The sequence below is a fragment of the Zophobas morio genome, unplaced genomic scaffold, assembly GCF_036711695.1.
Source record: "Zophobas morio isolate AGI-343-1 ecotype UQ-CSIRO unplaced genomic scaffold, CSIRO_AGI_Zmor_V1 ptg000010l, whole genome shotgun sequence".
Taxonomy (NCBI): Eukaryota; Metazoa; Arthropoda; class Insecta; order Coleoptera; family Tenebrionidae; genus Zophobas; species Zophobas morio.
This window is the reverse complement of record NW_026972115.1, coordinates 4458250-4481872: the sequence shown is the minus strand read 5'-3', so window position 1 is coordinate 4481872 and position 23623 is coordinate 4458250. Positions and strand designations below refer to the sequence as shown.

General features: G+C 33.0%; 1 protein-coding gene across 1 annotated transcript in view; it reads right to left on the bottom strand.

Moving 5' to 3' along the window:
• Positions 1–23623, bottom strand: part of LOC135126198 (ETS-like protein pointed) — a 239400-nt gene that overhangs the window by 32940 nt on the left and 182837 nt on the right. The window contains exons 5-6 of the mRNA XM_064052063.1: positions 7508–7708; positions 7088–7279 (exon numbers count right to left, since the gene is read on the bottom strand). Coding sequence (XP_063908133.1) covers positions 7088–7279; positions 7508–7708 — 393 coding nt within the window. The remainder of the gene's footprint in view (positions 1–7087; positions 7280–7507; positions 7709–23623) is intronic.

Below are 23623 nucleotides of genomic sequence, written 5' to 3'. Positions count from 1 at the left end.
AAATACAAAAATAATTTTGCTGATGGTTTTCTGACAAACACAAGATTCTCCAAATTTCTTTAAAATTATTGTGAAAACTTTTCGTTATTGAATACTAGCCTGTTCGACATCCATTTGACGATCAATTTTCAAAAATTCTTTACAAAATAAGACCAAATTTTGAAAATATCTATCAAAGAGGACACAGTGTCGGTTTTCGGCGAAAATTACGACCATTTTCTAAAAAAATATACTGTAATTAAAGACTCAGCTTTATTGACTCACGTTTCCTGGTTTTAATTTTACAGAACAAGCCTTAACTCGTGAAAAAAAAGTTCTTAGAACGTGTATTATCTACGTCTTAAATTCAAGTTTTTTTGCTAATTAATTATTTAAAAATGCAGTGCAAATGTTAAACGTTCTAAAGCTCATTAAAATGTCGAATGTCGACGCAAAAGCACCAAGGTCTCAAAAGTAAACAATCCTAAATCATCTTAGTTGTTTTTATAATTTTTAAGAAATATTTTAACCGCTCCTTTGCTTTTGTACACGTTTTCGTAATTACCAAAGTCGTCGAAATTCAATCAAACAATCCACAAACACTGAAACGCAATAAATTAAAACCACAACAGTATGTAACAATTTACTTAATTACGACTTTATCTCCGATCTCGATTCGAAACAGAGGTAAAAATCTGATGACAAGTAAACAGGAAATGACGAAAACTCTGAAAGGCAGAAGAACGCGTCATTTGGAACACGTACTTTTCCAAATATCAACAAGGCAATATCCACCGTTTCAAAATTCCACAGTCCAAGAAATCCTCGTTTCCGCTTTACGAAACACCAACGGCATTGAAGTATTTCTTCAGCAAACAATAAAAATGTAGCACACCCTATGTCCAAACGATTTGAACAAATAAAATTATCAATAATAAAACAATGCGAAAAATAAATAAAACCGAGAGACGAACCGTCAACATTGCGACAGCGGCGATTCGCGAAGCGCACTTTTCCCGGCAGTACCAAATCTTCGCAGCGACTTTTTCGGTCGAAACGGTTGTTTTCGTCGGAAATCGAGCACACCGTTGTACAATAAATAATAAAATTCATATTAATGCGGCGGTGGTAAAGGCAAACATCCTGTTGCCATCGGCTTAAAAAATTAATTAATTCACGGTCATCCCAGGACAAATAACGACTGCTTAATAATAAACCAATAACCGTTTAATTAGTTGTAAGTCGGGTTTTGAAGAGGAAGCGACAATCCAATTTCCTTTTTATCTCATGGGAGCTTTTTTGCTTCCACGCAGGATATCCATCGGGTACGACTTTATCAAAACTTGTCCACACACGGAACTTTACCTCTGAACAACACTGCCATGCCAAAGCACCGGTTCACCACCATGGGTCTACACACCCACGAAACTACTAGTGTTGAATCGAGAGCAGAACCAGCGTTGGAAGCGGACCATGGAAGTGTGCAATACTCGTCCTTATCTTACTTTCACTATCAGACCCATCCTCGTCTACGAAATATACTGTGGTCCGCTGGTTTTCGCGTTCTTGCAATGGTGGCAATTTTTGTCTGGGCGATCAACACAGCTCGCTGCGCTCGCACCCTAACTTTCGACAAGTTTGCTTTTGGTGCCAAAACATACCAAGCTTCTAGATTCTGAATTAGTATCAAAAATTTTTGGTGCCTTGGTGGTGCGCAACCCATCCTTATCCTTATCTCGCTTTCGCTATCAAACCCATCCTCCACCGGTCTGGTGGTTTTCGCATTTTTGCAATGGTTTCTTCACGTCGCAGATAAGCCGACCTCCACCACCTAATAACTGATGGGTATCGTCCATGTGTTATTAGCTTGCGCAATTAAGAAAAAGAACAACGGTCACGCTGGTGCATCCGAAAGTTTTGTTTTGTTGCCCAATCCAGGTTAATACGGTGGCTAAATGTGTGATTGTCGACTTTTGCGATTTTATTAATAATTTCGTACGAGGCGTCCTTTGTTACGTCGTCGACGAAGAACTGTGTCTTTGAGACGGCGTTCCGAACTGCTGAGCACTAAAATTAGAACCGTGTACTTTTGCTCATTTGAAATTGTAATTGTGGATTTACATAAAAAAGTGATTCGTTACAAAATGACGAGGTTCCCACTAACAAGCGCGACTGCCGCAATTATGGGTCACGAGAAGGGCCGCTGTTTTTTTTTCCAGGTTGGCAATGCAGGTGGACAGTAGAGTGTGGGAACGGGGGAAAAGTCGGCGCTTGGGTTGAGATAGAGATCTGGCTGGGCGGAGCTGGGATGGCATCGGCGGCGACCAATGGGAAGGAACGGTTCGTCACGTGACGCGATGTCGGAGTGGTGATTGGGTGTTCCATTTTAATGTTGTATTAATTATGCGTAATGAAACTGATAAGGAAGGTGATAATGCGTTTGTATGACCATTATCGGAGCACTGTCTTGTGGTATCACTAATAATAACAATAATTATTATCACTTCATTAGTAATGTGTCGACTCTAACTGCAGATATCGTATATCGTTCCAAATGATATATAAGTAACAGTTTGCTTGTTTACTTTTAACTAATGTAGTTATAATAGCTTCCTCACATTATTACAGAAAATTATAGGAAATAATTTAAAGTAGCACAACTTTATACAAATGTATACTTTTTATTATTAATAATCCTCTTCCAGTTGAATAATTATAGTTAATTTAATAACAATATCAAATAAAAAACGCAAGTACTGTTTATATTACATGGTACAGAAAATTAAGTAAATCATGTTAGCCGGTAAAAAAGGTTCCCAGTTATGTAAAATTGACACTTTTATGGTTATTTAACTATCACTTCTGATAACAAGATACCTTCTCATAATCTTGTACAAAAATATAAATAAAAATTCTGCACAGTTCATGTTGAACTAACGCGAATTTCTAACTATTACGCAGCTGAAGTTATAAAACTAATACAAATTTAATAGTCGTTAGTACAAGTTGCCACAGAAAATTTGTTAATAGTAGCCGACTCAAAAGTAGGCCAATTATAGCTAAATTGTCTTTTAAAACTCTAGGAGGCAAATATGTTAAATCATATTAATACATTTTCTTGATTAAAAAAAAAATCGTCATCATCACAGTTAATTAATTACCTAATTATGGTTAATTATAAGAGTAAAGTAGCTAAAAAAATCAGAACGTATCCTCTGAAATGGTAAAGATTTCTATTCGTTTAAACTGATTTTTGGCAATGGCTTTAGTTACTCACATAGGGAACGATGTGTACTCTTTCAAAACACTTTTTTCTTAGAATAGTGTTGGTGATAGTTAATATTAAACTCTTCAATTTCCGCTAAACGTTAGTGTTTTTAGCTATAATAGATAATAATCTACTTTTATTATTATTTAACTGCCATATAGATTGTTGCATTATAGATAAAAATAATGATAGTTAAATTATAAATAATATAATAATTTTTAACTATTAAATAATCGAACTTGTAAAACTAATGCAAGTTTAATAGTCGCTAGCACAAGTTATCAAAGAAAATTTGTTAATAATAGTTGACTCAAAAGTAGGCCGATTATAGCTAAATTGTCTTTTAAAGCTCGACGAGGCAAATATGTTAAATTATATTAATATATTTTCTTGAATTTAGAAGAAAATCATCTTCATCACAGTTAACTACCTAATTATAGTTAATTATAAGACTAAAATTAGCTAAAAAAATCACGAGGTATCTGTATTAAGCGTTTGAAATGGTAAAGATTTCTAGTCATCTAAAACTGAGGCATTTATGGTTAATTAACTATTATTTCTGGTTTATCGCGATGGCATTAGTTTCTCACATAGTGAACAATTTGCACTCTTTCAAGACACTTTATTCTTAGAATAGTATTGGTGATAGTCAATATTAAACTCTTTAATTTCCGCTCATCGTTGGTGTTTTTAGCTATAACAGATAATAATCGACATTTATTATTATTTAACTACCATATAGATTTTAGCATTGTAGATAAAAATAATGATAGTTAAATTATAAATAATACAAATTTAATAGTCGCTAGCACAAGTTATCAAAGAAAATTTGTTAATAATAGTTGACTCAAAAATAGGCCAATTATGGCCAAATTGTTTCTTAAAGCTCGACGAGGCAAATATGTTAAATTATATTAATATATTTTCTTGAATTTAGAAGAAAATCATCTTCATCACAGTTAACTACCTAATTATAGTTAATTATAAGACTAAAATTAGCTAAAAAAATCACGAGGTATCTGTATTAAGCGTTTGAAGTGGTAAAGATATCTAGTCATTTAAAACTGAGGCGTTTATGGTTAATTAACTATTATTTTTGGTTTATCGCGATGGCCTTAGTTTCTCACATAGTGAACAATTTGTACTCTTTCAAGACACTTTATTCTTAGAATAGTGTTGGTGATAGTCAATATTAAACACTTTAATTTCCGCTCATCGTTGGTGTTTTTAGCTATAACAGATAATAATCGACATTTATGATTATTTAACTACCATATAGATTTTTGCATTGTAGATAAAAATAATGATAGTTAAATTATAAATAATACAAATTTAATAGTCGCTAGCACAAGTTATCAAAGAAAATTTGTTAATAATAGTTGACTCAAAAATAGGCCAATTATAGCTAAATTGTTGCTTAAAGCTCGACGAGGCAATCACGAGGTATCTGTATTAAGCTTTTGAAATAGTAAAGATATCTAGTCATCTAAAACTGAGGCATTTATGGTTAATTAACTATTATTTATCGTTTATCCCGATAACTTTGGTTCCTCACATAGTGAACAATTTGTACTCTTTCAAGACACTTTATTCTTAGAATAGTGTTGGTGATAGTTAATATTAAACTCTTTAATTCCCGCTCATCGTTGGTGTTTTTAGCTATAACAGATAATAATCGACGTTTATTATTATTTAATTAACATATAGATTTTTACATTATCGATAAAAATAATAATAGTTAACCTCAGTTAAAAGGGTAGCAATATTTTCAATGTATTTTCAACTATGAGTTATTCCTAGTGGTGTTAAAGATGAAAATTTATTATTTAACTAACATACAAAGTAAGTTTAGCTGAATTTTCAACTATTAAACTGAACTTATAAAACTAATCCAAGTTTAACAGTCGTTAGCACAAGTTTTCAGAGAAAATTTGTTATTAGTAGTTGAGTCAAAAGTGGGTCAATTATAGCTAAAATTGTCTTTTAAAGCTACAGAAGGCAAAAAGTTCTTGAATTTAAAAATAATTTTGTAGTTAACCAATTATAGTTAATTATAAGACTAAAATCGGCTAAAAATCACGATATGTCTGTATTATTCGTATTAAATGAGACATATTTCTGGTCATCTAAAACTGACGCATTTATAGTTAATTAACTATTATTTCTGTTTTTCCTGAATTGCTGTAGTGAACGATTTATATTCATTGAAGCGACTTTATTCTTAGAATGGTGTTGGTGATAGCTAATATTGAAACTCATTAATTTTTTCTTATTATTGGACAGGTTGTTACTTAATTGTAACATAATAATCGACATTTATTATTATTTAACCAACATAAAATACGTACACTTCATTTTTCCATTTCTGATTATTCCTAACGTTAAAGATGGAGAGTTAATAATAAAAACAATGATAGTTAACATCAACAGGAACGTCGGTAATGTTCAAACAAATATAAAAAATATCTGGACCGAATATATTTTTTATTAAGTATTCAAAGTGTTATGAATAATTAAAATCATTAAAATAATGGTGATTTTTAACTATTAAATAACCAAAGTTTTAAAACTAATAACGGTATACAATACATACAATACCCAAAATAATATGACTGACTCAGTAGTAGCTCACTTTTAACTAAACTATTGTCTTTAAAAGTTAATTATAATATAAATTTCGACTAAAAAATCACGATATATTGTAACCGTACTTTTCAAGTTATCTAAAAACGAAGGATTTAAAGTTAATTAACTATCATTTCTGTTTTTTTTTTTGATGGCCACAATTATCGCTATAACGAATCATTTGTGTTTTTCAAGCAATCTTGTTACCGGAATATGGAGTAGGTGATATTAGTTAATATTTGAACTCCCTACTTTTTATAAATGTATGTAGATATTTGTTTTTTTTTCATAACAGACGAAAAGGGGCTTTTATTAGCAGTGAAGTAACACAAAATAGCTATTGATTTTAGATTATTCTTAACGTTAAAAAAACACCAGTTAATGATGAAAACAGTAATCGGTAACAATAACACAAACGACAAAGACGTGCTTAACATACGTTTTTAGCCATAACTGAGCAATATTAGGAATACTTTTTCATCATTAGATTTTGTTTAGTTAACAATTATAGTTATTAGTTGTTTGATATTTCTCACATACTTATGTACAATATATTGTGGTCCGATTGTTTCCACCAAAATTGTTCAGTGAAGTCCCAGTTTTCGCAAGTGTTTTTTTTTTTTCAATAAATATTGGCAACCAGTTGTTCAAATTTCGTAAACAAGCTGCAATAAAAATATCTGCTCCACTATTTAAACAATTCGTGTATCGAGGATCGTCTAAGATAACTCGGTAAACTTATCACACTCGAAATTGTTCTCGATCTCAATACCACTCACTCGAACTAGCAAACACTCCCATCTACGAATTTCAAACACAAACCCAAGATAACTATTATTGCCTTACCTCCTGGAAAAACATAATCAGGAAATTAAAGTCCACGAAAGTGATTTCGAAGAAACTTGAATGGATACTGATAAATAGATAAAAAATAATAAGATGGGACCGGATGTACCGTGTTTGTTTAACACTACAATTATCGTCCCGTAATGCAACATTATTACCGTATATGCTCAGTTGCGTAAGCTATCAATAATGTAAAAGTAATAAATAAGTGAATCGTCCCGTCCGTTACTAACGTAATTTCTACGTAATTTGCAATAGTGAAAGCACGAAAAACAATAATGTCCAGATTGGCCCATTTAGCATTTTTAACGACAAATACTGAATGCGTTACACAACCAAACTATAAAAATTGACCACTCGTGGACTCACCGTCGTGCAAGAAGTTGTTGTTGTTGGGCGGCGTCGGCGCGCTGTTGCTGCCCGGAGTGATCGTGACCGGCTTCCGGTCCTCCGGAATCATGGAACCCTGGTAGTCCAGGAAGTTCAGGTCCGGGACGCACATCGAGTTGTACAGGCTTCCGGGAACCACGGTGCTCGTCAGCGATCGTTCCCTCTCGACATCTGTGAGACAGAGAACGGTTAATTGGCGGCATCGACGGCCACAATGTGCTTATCTACCGATCGCACGTCAATCAAATTAGTGGGAATTACAATATTCGTTCTGTGCGCGAAATTACAAGTTAAATCCCATGAAAAGATTTTTTTCCTGGCGTGCCGTGCGTCGATCGCACGCTGGATGAGCGGGATAATTGGCGGTGCGAGTCTGTAAGACGCGGTTTGGGGCCGCACCTTTCTGGAGGAGCTCCAGGTGCTCCCAGAGGATGTCGCCCACGAAGGCGGGCGCGCGGGCGGCGAACGCGTCTTTGCCCATGGCGCAGATGTCCTTGCCCTTCATGCGGAACTGGTGCAAGGGGATGCATTCGAGGGAGAATTCTTTCGCCGCCCACTGCAGCCAGTGGGCCACGTGGTTCTCCGTCCATTGACGTGGATCTGGAAAGAAAAATACAGTCACATTATATGTTTTTGGTACTTTACGGCAGGTCAGGTCAAGTCAAGATTAGGTCAAGTCAAATCAAGGATCAGGTCATGTCAAATCAAGGATCAGGTCAGGTCAGGTCAAAGATCAACTCAGGTCAAGTTAAGATCAGGTCATATCAAGACCAGGTCAGATTGCGATAAGGTCAGGTAAGACCAGGTATGGGTGGTCTTGATTGTTTTGGAAATACTATATTCTTTGCACACTTTTTTGTATATTAATAAAATTTTAAATCCCATTACATAGTGTCATTTGAGCCACTAAAGCTCGAGCGACCTTCCTGATAAATATTCTCATTAATACGAAATAGGCGACTCTTGTGGATTCGGAATTTACGTAAATGGTAAAATTGTAGTCAGAAAAAAAAGATTAATAGCAATTACAATGATTAAATATTGAGATAAGATAAATTCATGAACACCGAAAATCAACTGCTATACGCATATACAAACACAAACAAGTGAATCACTCTAGACAATTCCTACAGATGCCTCAATTTCTCTTGTCGCTGTAATATAACAGATACGGACCTGTAAAGCTGATATAAAGTTGCAGTTTTCGTAGAAATTTTTCTTTTACTGTCATACTTTCACTTTAAATTCAGATTTTCAATATGGAAAAAGTGACTACAGAAAAAATGTATTTACTTCACTCGATTAAATAAATATTTTTGTCACGTACTGCAAACACAATTTCACGAAAATGGGTCAGTTTTGGAGGCCGTTTTTACAAGAGCCCTTTCTTCAAGTGCTTTATCTTTTATCTCTACAGTGGACTAACATTGGCACTTTTTGCGATTTTTTTTAATAAAATCTCCTAGTTTTAAGTGGGACTTACAAAATTGCTGTTGACATTGAAGTTCCCGTTGCAGTTCGCAAAATTTAGCCCCCCCACCCGTCCTGTCTCATTACAATTGAGATTTTTTTTATTCGTCGTGAGCCAAGGGGGCGGAGCTTAACTGCAAAATCCTTATTTCTCTACGAGAAATTGAAAACATGTTTTTGAATATCGTGTTGTTCAAAGAATACTATGCCTAATTACAAAATCCATATTTTCTTACAAAAATTTATCATTTTAAACGTAATTAAAGTTTCGATGAATAAAAAAAAAAATCACATTTGAGAAGGGGTGGGTGGGCGGGGTTTATATTTTGTCATTTTTTTCTTACTGCCCATTCACAATGGACATAAGACATAAGAACGAGCGCATAACATAATTTACGTTTTTGGTTTGTATCTGGCTTATGCTTATCTACGTTCACAGTGGACAGAGTGAACTCTGTAAGAATTGTTAAACTGCGCAAACGCAGAACGGAATAACTCCTGGCTAAACATAGAAGCGGCTAACCTCAAACTGAGTCAATCAAAATATCTAACCTACAATTTCATACGATATTCGAACTTGACAACTTGCAGTACAGAACAGACTCGCAGTGTGACGCTTTGAATATAATTTATACAATATAATCAAAGGTGTGAAGTGCCAAGTGCCAACTGTCAAAGGGAATTCAATAGCAGCATTCAAAAGTCCCTAGATTTTAAAATAATTTTGACATAATTCCTGCACAAAGTTGAACTTGTTTCAACTTTGTGTACGCACACAAGGATTACATAAAACGTTCATAAGCATAAGAATTACCTTCGTCCACTGTGAACAGGGGTACACGCTTTCCATCGTTTCAACTTTATGTATTTATGTAAGCTTTTCTTTATGTACTTGTTATGCCTTATGTCCATTGTGAATGGGCAGTTAATATACATTGTATTCTTTGAACAACATGATACTTAAACACATATTTCTAATTTCTTGTAAAGAATTAAAGTATTTTGCAGTTAAAAGCTCCGCCCCCTTGATTCAAAAAATTATCACAATTGAGATCGGGCGGGTGGGCGGGCTTACATTTTGCCTCTTTGTTTTAATATGTGTAGACTTCTTTTCAGAACATGAAACTTAAAACTTGTTAAAAATGTAAAATTTGCATAAGGAAATATCGATTTTGCACCATTTTAACCATGTTCCAAGTTTCTTGTTGTGAAAAGATAGCTATGTATATTAAAAAAAAAAGGCAAAATATAAGCCCCACCCACCCGCCCGATCTCAATTCTAATCATTTTTTTTATTCGTCGTAAGCTGAGAGGCGGAGCTTAATTGTAAAATCCTTATTTTTCTACAGAAATTACCATGTGAAATATGTTGTTACGTAATCGTGTTATACAAAGAAAACTAAATAAAAAGAAAACCAAAAGAGAAGCCCCACCCATCCGTCTTGATCTCAATGGTGACGAATTTTTCATTCGTTGTCAGACCGAGGGGCGGGGCTTAATTCCAAAATCCATATTTCCCAATACAAATTTACCATTTTAAACATGTCTTAAGTTTCTTGTCGTGAAAAGATGACTACACATTTTAAGAAAAAAAGGGCACAATATAAGCCCCACCCACCCGCCTTACTTCAATTGTGATAATTTTTCTTTTATGCGTTGTGAGTCAAGGGGGCGGAGTTTAACTGTAAAATCCTTATTTCTCTACGTGAAATTAAAAACATATTTTTGCGTATCGTTTTATTCAAAGAATACGATGTACATTAAGAAAAAATCAAAGCCAAAGATTAAGCTCCACCCATATCTGCCTTGATCTAAATAATGAAGTAATGAAGTTTTTAGTCGTTGTCAGACCTAGGGGCGGAGCCTAATTGTAAAATCCATATTCCCTTATAAAAATTTACCATTTCGAGCGTGTTTCAAGTTTCTGAGAAGAAAAAAAATCATCACAATTGAGATGGGGTGGGTGGGCGGGGCTTATATTTTGTCTTTTTTTCTTAATACACTTAGGATTATGTAAACAATACAAAAACATGTTTTTAATTTCTTGTAAAAAATTAAATATTTTGCAGTTAAGCTCCACCCTCTTGGTTCACGGCGAATAATAAAAATCATCACAATTGCGATAGGGTGGGTGGGCGGGCTTACATTTTGTCTCTTTGTTTTAATATGTGTAGACTTCTTTTCACAACATGAAACTTAAAACATGTTAAAAATGGAAAATTTGTATAAGGAATTAGGCTTCGCCCCATAATTGCAAAATCCAAACTTTCTTGCAAGAATGTACCATTTTAACCAAGTTCTAAGTTTCTTGTTGTGAAAAGATGGCTATGTATACTAACAAAAAAACAGGAAAAATATAAGCCCCGCCCACCCACCCGATCTCAATTGTGATGATTTTTTTATTCGTTGTGAGCCAAGGGAGCGAAGCATAACTGCAAAATCCCTAGTTCTCTTAAGAAGTTAACAACATATTTTTGAGTATGGTGTTGTTTAAAGAATTCTATGTATATTAAGAAACGCATAAAGGCAAAGATTAGATCCCACCCATACCCGCCCCGATCTCAATTCTCAGTTATAATGAATTTTTCATTCGTTGTCAGATCGACGGGCGGGGCTTAATTGCAAGATCCATACTTGTCTACAAGAATTTACCATTTGAAACTTGTTTTAAGTTTCTTGTTCTGAAAAGACGACTACGTATTTTAAGAGAAAAGGCAAACTATAAGCTCCGCCCACCCGCCCTATCACTGTTGTGATGATTTTTAAATCATCGAGAACCAAAGCAGTGGAATTTAATTGCAAAATCCTTATTATTTAGTATATTAACAAAAAATTAAAGGCAAAGATTAAGCCCCACCGATACCTGCCCCGATCTAAATAGTAATGAAGTTTTCATTCGTTGACAAATCTAGGGGTGGCGCCTAACTACAAAATCCATACTTCCTTACAAAAATTTACCATTTTAAAGGTATTTTAAGTTTCTAAGAATAAAAACATCATTACAAATGAGATAGGGTGGGTGGGTGGGGTTTATATTTTGTCTTTTTTTCTTAATACACATAGGATTCTGTAAACAAGACGATACTCAAAAACATCTTTTTAATTTCTTGTAAAGAATTAAATATTTTGTAGTTAAGCTCCATCTTTTTGGTTCACGGCGAATAAAAAAAATCATCACAATTGGGATAGGGCGGGTGGGTGGGCTTACATTTTGCCTCTTTGTTTTAATATGTGTAGACTTTTTTTCACAACATGAAACTTAAAACATGTTTAAAATGGAAAATTTGTACCTATAAGGAATTGTCGATTTTGAAAAAGGCAAAATATAAATCCCGCCCACCCGCCCGATTTCAATTCTGATGATTTTTTTTATTCGATGTGAGCCAAGAGGGTGAAGCTTAACTGCAAAATCCCTACTTCTCTACGAGAAATTAACAACATGTTTTTGAGTATCGTGTTGTTTAAACAATACTATGTATATTAAGAAACGAATAAAGCCAAAGATTAGGCCTCACACATACCCGTCCCGCTCTCAATTCTCAATTGTAATGAATTTTTCATTCGTTGTCAGATCGATGGGCGGAGCCAAAGTACAAAATCCATATTTCCTTACAAAAATGTACCACGTACAAAGTATTTTACGTTTCTAAGAATAAAAAGATCATTACAATTGAGATAGGGTGGGTGGGCGGGGTTTATATTTTGCCTTTTTTTCTTAATATACATAGTATTCTTTGAACAACACGATACTCAAAAACATATTTTTAATTTCTTGTAAAGAAATAAGTATTTTGCAGTTAAGCTCCGTCCCCTTGATTCATGGCGAATAAAAAAATCATCACAATTGCGATAGGGTGGGTGGGCGGGCTTACATTTTGTTCTGTGTTTTTAGAATGTGTATACTTCTTTTCACAAGATGAAACTTAAAACATGTCAAAAATGGAAAATTTGTATAAGGAATTAGGCTTCGCCCCATAATTGCAAAATCCATATTTCCTTGCAAAAATGTACCATTTTCACTATGGTCCCAGTTTCTTGTTGTGAAAAGATGGCCATGTATACCAACAAAAAAAGGAAATTATAAGCCCCGCCCACCCACCCGATCTCGATTGTGATGATTTTTTTATTCGTTGTGAGCCAAAGGGGGGAAGCTTAACTGCAAAATCCCTATTTCTCTACGAGAAATTGACAACATGTTTTTGAGTATCGTGTTGTTTAAAGAATACTATGCACATTAAGAAAAGAATAAAACCCAAGATTATGCCCCACCCCTATCCGCCCCGATCGCAATTCTCAATTGTAATGAATTTTTCATTCGTTGTCAGGTCGATGGGCGGAGCCAAATTACAAAATCCATATTTCCTTACAAAAATGTACCATTTGAAACGTATTTTAAGTTTCTAAGGATAAAAAGATCAAGGCAGGGTTTATATTTTGCCTTTTTTCTTAATATATATGGCATTCTTTTAACAACCCGATACTCAAAATAGTATATTATTAGCCAAGGTTGCAGAGCCAAGCATTCTAGACCGAGCGCAAATTAGAACCCGAGACGCACAGCGTCGAGGGCTCTAAGTGCGAGGTCTAGAAGTGGCTTTGCAACCGTGGTTAATATACTATTTTTTTCACTAGTAGAAACCATAAGACAATAAACTGAAAAATAAATGTTCAATTTTTTGACGCAACATGATTTTGTTTTGATTTCGAATCAAACTTAATCTAAATCTTCAATACAAAGAAAACCGTTTATACTTGTCACTGAGTTAATCATTTTATCTTCTACCATCCACCAACTACCATGCGTATATTCAAGTAATGTTTGTAGCACACATTTGTTCATTTTTTAAGAAATAATTACATCAAACTTTGCGTACATAACCTCAATTTTTCTTTTTGAACCCGTGGTAGCAAAAGTTGAATTTGCTACCACTAAATGAGTCGACATTTGCATGCGTCCAGGCTGCTAGTGAAAAAACATTTTTTAATTTCTTGTAAAAAAATAAGTATTTTGCAGCCAAGCTCCGTTACGTTTATTCACGGTGAATAAAAAAAATCATCACAATTGCGATAGGGTGGGTGGGCGGGCTTACATTTTGCCTTTTTGTTTTGGAATATGTAGACGTCTTTTCACAACATGAAACCTAAGACATGTTCAAAATGGAAAATTTGTATAAGGAAATATCGATCTTGCCTCAAAATTGCAAAAATCGACCTTTAAGTACAAATTTCGAAAAACAGTGACTCTAATCAGAACAAGTGCTCAATTGGAACAATTCTGTGGAACAGCTGCGGTTGTTTTATGGCATTCTTCTCCACGCTCATATTTCCACGACATTTTATTAAAACATTTATTTTTTCTGGGAAAATTTTAGATGTGCACAACCATAAAATTATCTCGTAAAGTTCACATAGTAAAGAGCCACCAACACCACAATTTATACAAAAATGACTTAGAGTGATTCTTACCCACTGTGTAGAAATTTTCTTCAAATAAAATCGAATTAAAGAACGTCAGACGCTAGGTTGATTTTACTATCATGTGTGGTGTTCGATGTGCAAATAAACAATCTTTTTGACAGCGTGTCACTCTTACATCAAAAACGCGATATCAGATAAACCTCGAAATTTTGTAACGCGGTTGTCTCAGTACCCCTCATTTGTAACAAATTTATCTAAGAGAGTGCAAAATTTCGCGTAAGGAACCCTTATCAGATTAGAATTCCCGGAACCTCGCTACCTCCTTAATCTCTCTAAACATTAAATTGCGCAACGCCGCGATTACCGATGTGAAAATCGTATAATCAGAATAATCACCGAAGAAACAATACCCAAGTTGCGACTCAATTCGGGCCAAATTAGCAGCAATTGGCCCGACTTCCACGAGACACACCATTACGGCGAAAAAATTCATTTAGTGTCCTAATTACGCCTAAATAATACTAATTCGATATCGCTATTACGTTTTTTCCAGCAATTACCTTGTCAAGTAATGATGAATACACGTAGAGATCGAAAACTACACCGGGCAAAAAATCGTTATTAGCTGGAAGAACGCGAGGAGGCGTTGGAGATTGACAATAAAAACGCGCTTTTTGCCGGATCGTGCTTGTGAGATAAGCCGCGGTAGCTGATGGGCAATTACCGAAAAGTGGGACTAGAGCGCGCCTCCCTTCCGCGACTGTGATGACGTCACTTTCAAAACGCATCAGCCACCTGTTCAAACACCACCATGTTTTTGTAATTTTTATTTATCAGATTCCTAGAAGCGCATCTGATTATTATCAAAATTCCGCGAACGACACCGGCCGGCCTATTTTCGCCCATGCGCCCATTTTGCCGACTTAACAGCCTAGACGAGCGGTGCTTCCTTCCATAAATTCGTCTATTTTTATAATAACAAATTCGCACCGAATTTAAAATATTCGCGGCAATAAAAAGCGTGTTTGTTGCTCCAATCGGCGGAAGCCATAAACCACCAAAACTGTTGTTTTTGATTTCGATTATTAGTGGAGCTCTCGGACAAACAGATTCGGGCTCATTAGCTTACGTTGTGCACGAACAATGATGTGACGTCATGTTCACGGTAAAGCGACAGTGGCCTTACATACCATGCAGTACGCGGTAGGGGAGGGCGGGCGCATTGGACGCGTCTCAAGGCCACAATTTTCCAGCGATTTTTACAATTCGGAGTCCATTTTCACCCGATCAGGTTAATCCGAAAGAAAATAACTTTACAACTGTTTAACGAGCTAACAGAATACACTTTACAGCTCATTGTAAACATTCGCCCGTTGACGACCAAAATATAAACAATCGACAAGTTTAAAAGCGCGTCGTGTATTTACGAAAGGAAAAGGAGTGGTTTGATCTCCGAAAAGAGAAACCGCGGAGTTTTCCCCGATCCTCCCCATTTCGCCACCTCTCCCATCTCTAAGGCGGCTTTTTTACCTCGGCCGAACAGCACCTGTGATTGTTTTATAATTCGTGTTTACGTCTTTCATCTTCTAGTGGAGATAATTGGATGTCGAGCACGTTATTTAATGACGACATAAGTCTCTAACGATCGGTGAGCACGAAACACGTTTACATCTTCACATTTTTACGGCCAGAGGATGATGTACAAGCATGCAGCAAGTAATTAACTGCTACTGATGCGTAAATGATGGTAAATGAATATAGTTTATGGGCGAGGTGCAGAGCACCCTCAGGAAGTGAAGATGCTTGCATGCGGATTTATGGAAAAAATCGAGAAGGCCGTTGTGCTGAGTGGATTTTTGACGCGACGTCATCGATTTCCTTGTGGGGATAAATAGATGAATTCATTCAAGTTGACACATTCGAGATCTTATAATTTCATCTAAATCAGTCCACAATAATTTCAAAATATATAGTAAAAAGCAAAATTTTGTATATTTCGAGGAAATTTTGTGTTTATTCGATTCTTGGAATTCGCAGACCGGAAAATCGGTCGCCGAGGGAGCTGGGAGGGGGTGTAATGTACCGAAACCAGTCTTAACGAGTTCGCGGAATCGGAAAGATGTATCTTCGATTCATAATTATTAATTAAAGATGAACATTGAGTGATTTTTCCTGATTTAAGCAGTAAAATAAATCGACTCATTTACTACTTTTTTTGAGTCACTTGTATAAGCAATTCTAAAAAAGATTTATTTGACAATGACGTCATCAGTTTTAAATATAAATTAAAATTTGCATTTACCATGCTTCAGATAATCTTAAAACCTTTACAAAGTTTCAGAGCATTCAGCGGTAAAATGTTGTTATAAAATTTTAATTTTTTTACGGATATCTGGAACCAGTGGTGTGAATAACATTCCAGCATTTTTGGCTGATATCTTCAATTTTTCATTGTTTCTGTTTCTTCAATTTTTCGAGATTTTGTGTTAAAATTTCTCAGTTTTTCAGTTTTCCAAATCTTGAATTTTTAGATTTTGACCTTTTTCGATTTGAGTTTCTCGAGATTTTCTTATTTTTCAATTTTTTTTTCAGCTTTTCGTTTGCCATTTTTAAATTTTTCATTTTCCAATATTTTGATTCTTAAAAATTTTGTTTTTTCAATTTTTCGTTTCCGTTTTTATTTTCTTTATTTTTGGATTTTTGAAATTTCGATGTGCAATGATTTTTTGGTTTTTAATTTTTCCATTTCTCGATTTTTAACTTTTTCTTCAAGTTGCGCTTTTTCGACTTTGGAATTTTGACGATTGTATAATTTCTTTTTTACAATTTTTTTATTCGATTCATCTTTTCTTTTTCAATGTTTCAATATTTCAGTTTTTTCACTTTTCGAATTATTAAAATATGGGAAAATTGCAAAATTGTATAATTAAAAAATCATCAATGAAAAACGAAAAAGTATAAAATGAAAACTTGAAAAAATCTAAAAATTGAAAATGAAGAACTTGAAAAATTAAAAAAGCGAAAAATTCAAAATCCGAAGCATCATAAATTGAGAAACGCATTAAAAATGGAAAAAGTGGAATATTTACAATTTTTCGTTTCGATCTTTCATTTTCTTTATTTTTTCAATTTTTCAGTTCAATGTTCTGATTTTATCATTTTTCCTTTTGTCAATGTGAAGTTTTTCGATTTTTCAAGTTGTTGCTTTTTAAAATTTTGACGATTGTATAATTTTTCAGTTTTCACAATTTTTAGGTTTTCCAATTTCCCGATTCGATTCATTTTTTTTTTCTTTCCAATTTTTCGATTCATAATATTTTTTTGATAAAGTTTCGAGTTTTTGTTACAATTTTTGGATTCAAGTTTCTCGAGACTTTATTTTTTTCTTTTACAATTTTTATTTTTTATCAGTTTTTCATTTCTGCAGCTTTCCGTTTTGCGATTTTTCAATTTTTCACTTTTTTCTTTCTTCAATGTTCAGATTTTCCATTTTTCCGTTTAAAATTTCTCCAGTTTTCAATTTTTTCAATTCTTAAATATTTCATTTCTTCAATTTTTCGATTTGCAATTTTTTGTTTCCGATTATTATTTGCTTTATTTTTTCAAATTTTCAGTTGTCTAATGTCCTGATTTTATAATTTTTCTTTTTTTCAATGTGAATTTTTCGATTTGCAATAATTTTTTGGTTTTTAATTTCTCGATTTATTACTTTTCAATTTTCAAGTTGCATTTTTTCGGCTTTACAATTTTTTGATTCGATTTATTTCACATTTTTCTTCTTTCCAATTTTTCGATTTGATTTCTCGAGATATATTTTTTTTTCAATTTTTATTTTTTCAGTTTTTCGTTTTGCGATTTTTCACTTTTTCGATTCTGAAATATTTCATTTCCTCAATTTTTCGATTTGCAATTTTTTGTATCCCTTTCTTTATTTGCTTTATTTTTTATATTTTTCAGTTGTTCAATGCTCTGATTTCAAAATTTTTCTTTTTTTCAATGTGCTGTTTTTTAATTTTTGGATTTCTGAAATTTTCGATGTGGAATAATTTTTTGGTTTTTAATTTTTCGTTGCTTCAAGTGGCGGTTTTTCGAATTTTGACGACTGTATAATTTCGTTTTTACAATTTTTTTATTCGATTCATCAAATCTTTTTCAATGTTTCAATTTTTCAAATTATTAAAATATGGGAAAATTGTATAATTAAAACATCATCAATGAAAAACGAAAAACTATAAAATAAAAACTTTAAAAAATCTAAAAATTGGAAATGAGGAACTTGAAAAATTAAAAAAGCGAAAAATTCAAAATTCGAAGGATCATAAATTGTATGATTTTTCATTATTTTTTTTGATAAAGCTTCGAGCTGTCATGTTACAATTTTTAAGTTTTTCAAATTTTTTTATTTTTCAACTTTCAATTTTGCAATTTTTCATTTTTCAATTATTAGATTTTTAAATATTTCATTTCTTCAATTTTCCGATTCCGTTTTTGATTTTTATTCAGTTTTTTTAATTTTTCGGTTTTCAATTTTTTGATTTCTCGATTTTTAACTTTCTGATTTTTCAAGTTGCGCTTTTTCGACTTTCGAATTTTGACGATTTTATAATTTTTTGGTTTTCCAATTTTTGGGTTTTCCAATTTTTTTGATTCGATTCATTGTTTCTTCTTTCCAATTTTTCGATTCATTATTTTTTTTGATAAAGCTTCGAGCTGTCATTTTACAATTTTTAAGTTTTCCAAATTTTGAATTTTTCGATTTTAGATTTTGCACTTTTCGATTTGAGTCTTTCGAGATTTAATTTTTTTATTTTTCAACTTTCAATTTTGCAATTTTTCATTTTTCAATTATTAGATTCTTAAATATTTCATTTCTTCAATTTTTCGGTTTTTAATTTTTCGATTTCTCGATTTTTAACTTTCTGATTTTTCAAGTTGCAGTTTTTCGACTTTCGAATTTTGACGATTTTATAATTTTTTGGTTTTCCAATTTTTGGGTTTTCCAATTTTTTGATTCGATTCATTTTTTCTTGTTTCCAATTTTTTTTGTTAAAATTTTTCAGTTTTCCAAACCTTGAATTTTTCGATTTTTAGATTTTACACATTTTCGAGCCGAGTTTCTCAAGACTAATTTTTTTATTTTTCAACCTCATTTTTCAGTTTGTCATTTCTTCTATTTTTAGATTTTCCAATTTTTCGTTTCCGTTTTTATTTCCTTTATTTTTTCAATTTTTTTAGTTTTTCAATGTTCTGATTTAAAAGTTTTGCAATTTTTGGATTTTGGATTTGCAATAATTTTTCGACTTTAGAATTTTGACGATTTTAATTTTTCGTTTCCGTTTTTATTTCCTTTATTTTTTCAATTTTTTTAGTTTTTCAATGTTCTGATTTAAAAGTTTTGCAATTTTTGGATTTTGGATTTGCAATAATTTTTCGACTTTAGAATTTTGACGATTTTAATTTTTCGATTTTACAATTTTTGGATTTTCCAATTTTTTGATGTGCAATTTTTCGATTTTTCAACTTTTCAAATTAAAACAATAGGAAAATTTCAAAATTGTCTAATAAAAAAATCAAAATGATAAACCAAAACTTTAAAAAATCTGCAAATTGAGAAACTTAAAAAGTGAAAAAGTACAATATCGAAAAAACGAAATATTGTAAAATCAAAGTGTTAAACATTTAAAAATCGGAAAATCGAGGAATCCAAAAATCGCGAAATGTATAAAAAATAGAAAACGAGGAATTGAAAAAATCAACGCTTGAAAATTTGAAAATTGAAAAATTCAGGAAACAAGAAAATTATAAAACCGAAAAGACGTTGAAAAAAAAGAAAAGACATGAAAAAACGAAAAATGGTGATAAAAAACCAAAATGAAAAATAAAAAATCGGGAAAATGAAAAATAAAAATCATTTGCAATTGCAACAATTTTTCAGTTTTAATTTTTCGATTTCCCAATTTTTTGATGTGCAATTTTTCGATTTTTAAACTTTTTAGATTAAAACAAGGGAAACATTTCAAAATTCTATGATTAAAAAATCAAAATGAAAAACGAAAACTTTAAAAAATCTGAAAATTGAGACTCTTGAAAATTGAAAAATTACAATATCGAAAAAACGAAATATTCTAAAATCAAAGTACTAAACATTATAAAATCGGAAAATCGAGGAATCCAAAAATTGCGAATTGGAAGTATAAAAAATGGAAAAAGAAATTGTAAAATCAACGATTGAAAATTTGAAAATTGAAAAATTGATGAAAAAAATAAAGGAAATGAAAAATCGGGAAAATGATTGTCTACTTTTGAATTTTGACGATTTTATAATATAATTTTTCCATTTTACAATTTTTAGGTTTTCCAATTTTAAGTTTCCCGATTTTTACTTTTTCAATGTTTCAATTTTTCGTTTCTTCAGTTCTTCGATGTACAATTTTTCGATTTTTCAACTTTTCGGATTGAAACAATGGGAAAATTGCAAAATTGTATACATATTTAAAAAATCAAAAATAAAAAACGGAAATTTAAAAAATTTAAAATTGAAAATCAAGAACTTGAAAAACTAAAAAAGCGAAAAATCGACGGAGCAAAAAATGAAAAAACTACAATATCGAAAAAACGAAATATTGTAAAATCAAAGTATTAAACCTTAAAAAATCCAAAAATCGCGAAATAGAAGTATAAAAAAAGGAAAGCGAACAATTGAAAAATCGACGATTGAAAATTTGAAAATTGAAAAGTTGAACAAACGAAAAATTATACAATCGAAATAACATTGAAAAAATAAAGGAAATGAAAAAACGAAAAAATTGTGATATAAAACCGAGAAAATGGAAATTAAAAAATCGGAAAAACGAAAAATAAAAATCAAGAACCTGAAAAATTGAGGAAACGAAGAACTGAAAAATCTAAACATTAAAAATTGTAAAACTTGGGAGTATCTTATTTTATAAAATTAAAGACTGATTTATTATTTTCAATTTTGGAGATGACGTCATGCCATTGGTGGTTAGACGCTAGAACAATAATAATTGAATACAACTCTGTAGAACAGAAAAATAGTGTTCAATAGGTAGTGAAATAAGATGGTGTTTTTTTTTCAAGGACAACAATCTCATACACAAGGGTCAAAAAATCCGAACTGAAATAATGAAGAAGAAAAAAAGTTCAGGCACTAAATAACGAAGAAAGTTGCTTGAAATATTTTTTCTCGAATTCCCATCTGCTGCACACGAACAAGCAACCAGAAACGTTTTAGTTTCACCTCAAAATCGGAAATTAGCCCTAAATATCTCAAAAACAAGTCAAAAAAACACGAGTTTCTTAGTACTTTCAAAAAATAACAATAAAACAGTTTTCTCAGTCGCCGTCGCGTTTTCCGCTCGGTGGAAATCGTTTCCTCGTGGGTGTTCACACCTGATGTCGCTGTTTGCCCAAATATTGAGAAGTCAAACACATTTGGTCTGTTAGCTCGGCCATCCGCATCAAAAGAGCCGCTCCGTGTTGACACTTTTAATCTGTTCGGGCGAACCCTTGACGTGATTTTAATTGAACACTCGGTATCGGCTGGTTTAGAGAGCGGATGCTGCATCGTTACACTTGCTGGTTTTCAATAGGAGCGGAACTTTCGCCGTTTCCTGTCCATCTGATTAACCCCTGATTGTGTGATAGCTTAATTGTCACGGAATCGGTGTACCGTTTTGCAAAATAGCTAGGTAGGGGAGCTATCGGGAGCCATCTATTAAACGAACGAAACGAGTGGCTTGTACTGATTGGGATTTAATTACGATGGATTAGAGGTTGGCGTGTTTACAGTGTTGCGCAAATAAACACAAGGTTTTACAAGTTAGTTAGCGATGTTTTGGGGTGACGTCATCTCACTCTTAGTGGGGATGAAGTACGCCCTACATCCAATTTGAATTTCAATCAAATCAATTTAATTGAAATAAAAGTCGCAACAGTGTAAGTCATGAATTATCATTATTAATAATTCCATGTACATAAATGCAAAGAGGTTACATTAAAAATGTCAATGGCGTCAATGCTTAAATAGATCAATATGGCGGCATTCACACAAAGCCGCAACGTACTAGATCGTTTTAATATTCCACTATTAATCAAGTCCTTTGAAGTGTGTCTTTGAAACACTTTTTATTTCTGCGCCAAATTTAGGAGAGTACGAGTAAGTCGGTCACAAAAAAAAATTAGAACAATGCAACCTCCATCACTCCATCGATTCCCTACGAATCCACCACCAAAAGTGAGGTTAAGTTCTGCAAAACCACGAAGACAAAACGTTACCCAACAATCCATTGCGCATTTTTCGCTTTCCGGTCAATAAACACCATCAGCTTTTGATTGTGAAACGCGCATAATATGCGATATGGCACTCTTCGCGAGTGTGTAATTTTTTTATTTTCAGCCAAACTGCATCGCCATTGTTGAAACACATGCAATTAGAGATTTTTACTTTGATACAGCGCGGTTCGGTCGAGTGGTCACCAATTGTATCCCGCTCTATTACGCCCACGCGTCCATTACGGGCTTTTTTAGTCGTATGCACGGTTGCATCGATTCAACCGTTTCGCATTATAATAATGACCCTTCGGTATTTTGGGAGGCATTGTCGCTTGTGAGCGGAATTTCAATCAGGCGGCGCAAGGCGTTGCGAAATCGGCGATTTTTGGCTTGGTTATGCAGAAAATTGGTGACATACTCATGAAGTTTTGATGCTGATGGTCACAAAGATTTTTTTTTCTTCCAGAAATATTTACTTTTCAAAAGAATTTGTTAAATTTTATTATATATAAAATATTGCAACTCAACTAGAGTAAAAAATAAAGGCGGATTCATAAACCACAATTACAAGAGTATGTTTTATAAAATTTAAAAATAGCATTGGCCATGCAAAATTTTGAGGTGATATGAACATGTTGGCAATCCTTGGAAATTATTTAAGTCGTTCCAAAAAACACACACAACTTGAGTTTTGACTCTCTTTCTAGTGATTCACCCTGTATATTTGTTTCTTTAGCACGATTGAAAATCGCTTTTCTTCAGCAGTTTCAAACATAATAAGGAAAATACAACTAATAGAGACTAAAAATTGATCTTTCATGTGAAACGTTAAAATTTCCAAATGGTCAAAAAATATTAGCTAATTTCAAAAATTTCGAAAATCCAAATACTATACATAAACTTAAAAATTTGGTCGAAGATGAGGGAGACAGAATTTCCTTCGTCCGACAATCGAACAAATCTATTTTTTTTAAATTGTAAATTAATTGTGCTGAAAATCATAAACCACAAGCACAGCAGTATTTATTGTAAGCGGTATGGACAACTAGAGCACAAGGTGGACTCATAAACTACAAGTATAAGAGAACGTTATTTTATAGAATACAAATTGAGTTTACTTAAAAAAATTTAGAAGACGTCATCAAACTGTCAGTGGGGATGATTTGACAAAGTTTGGTTAGTGTTTCGCCGTCTACCTGATGTTCATAGCATATATATAAAATTTGACAACAATCGGTCCAGTAGTTTCGGAGATTATCTGTGTAATAAAAATCGACACGAGAGACAGACGGAAACGGGGACCTACTTTTTCGTACTATGGGGGTCATGAAA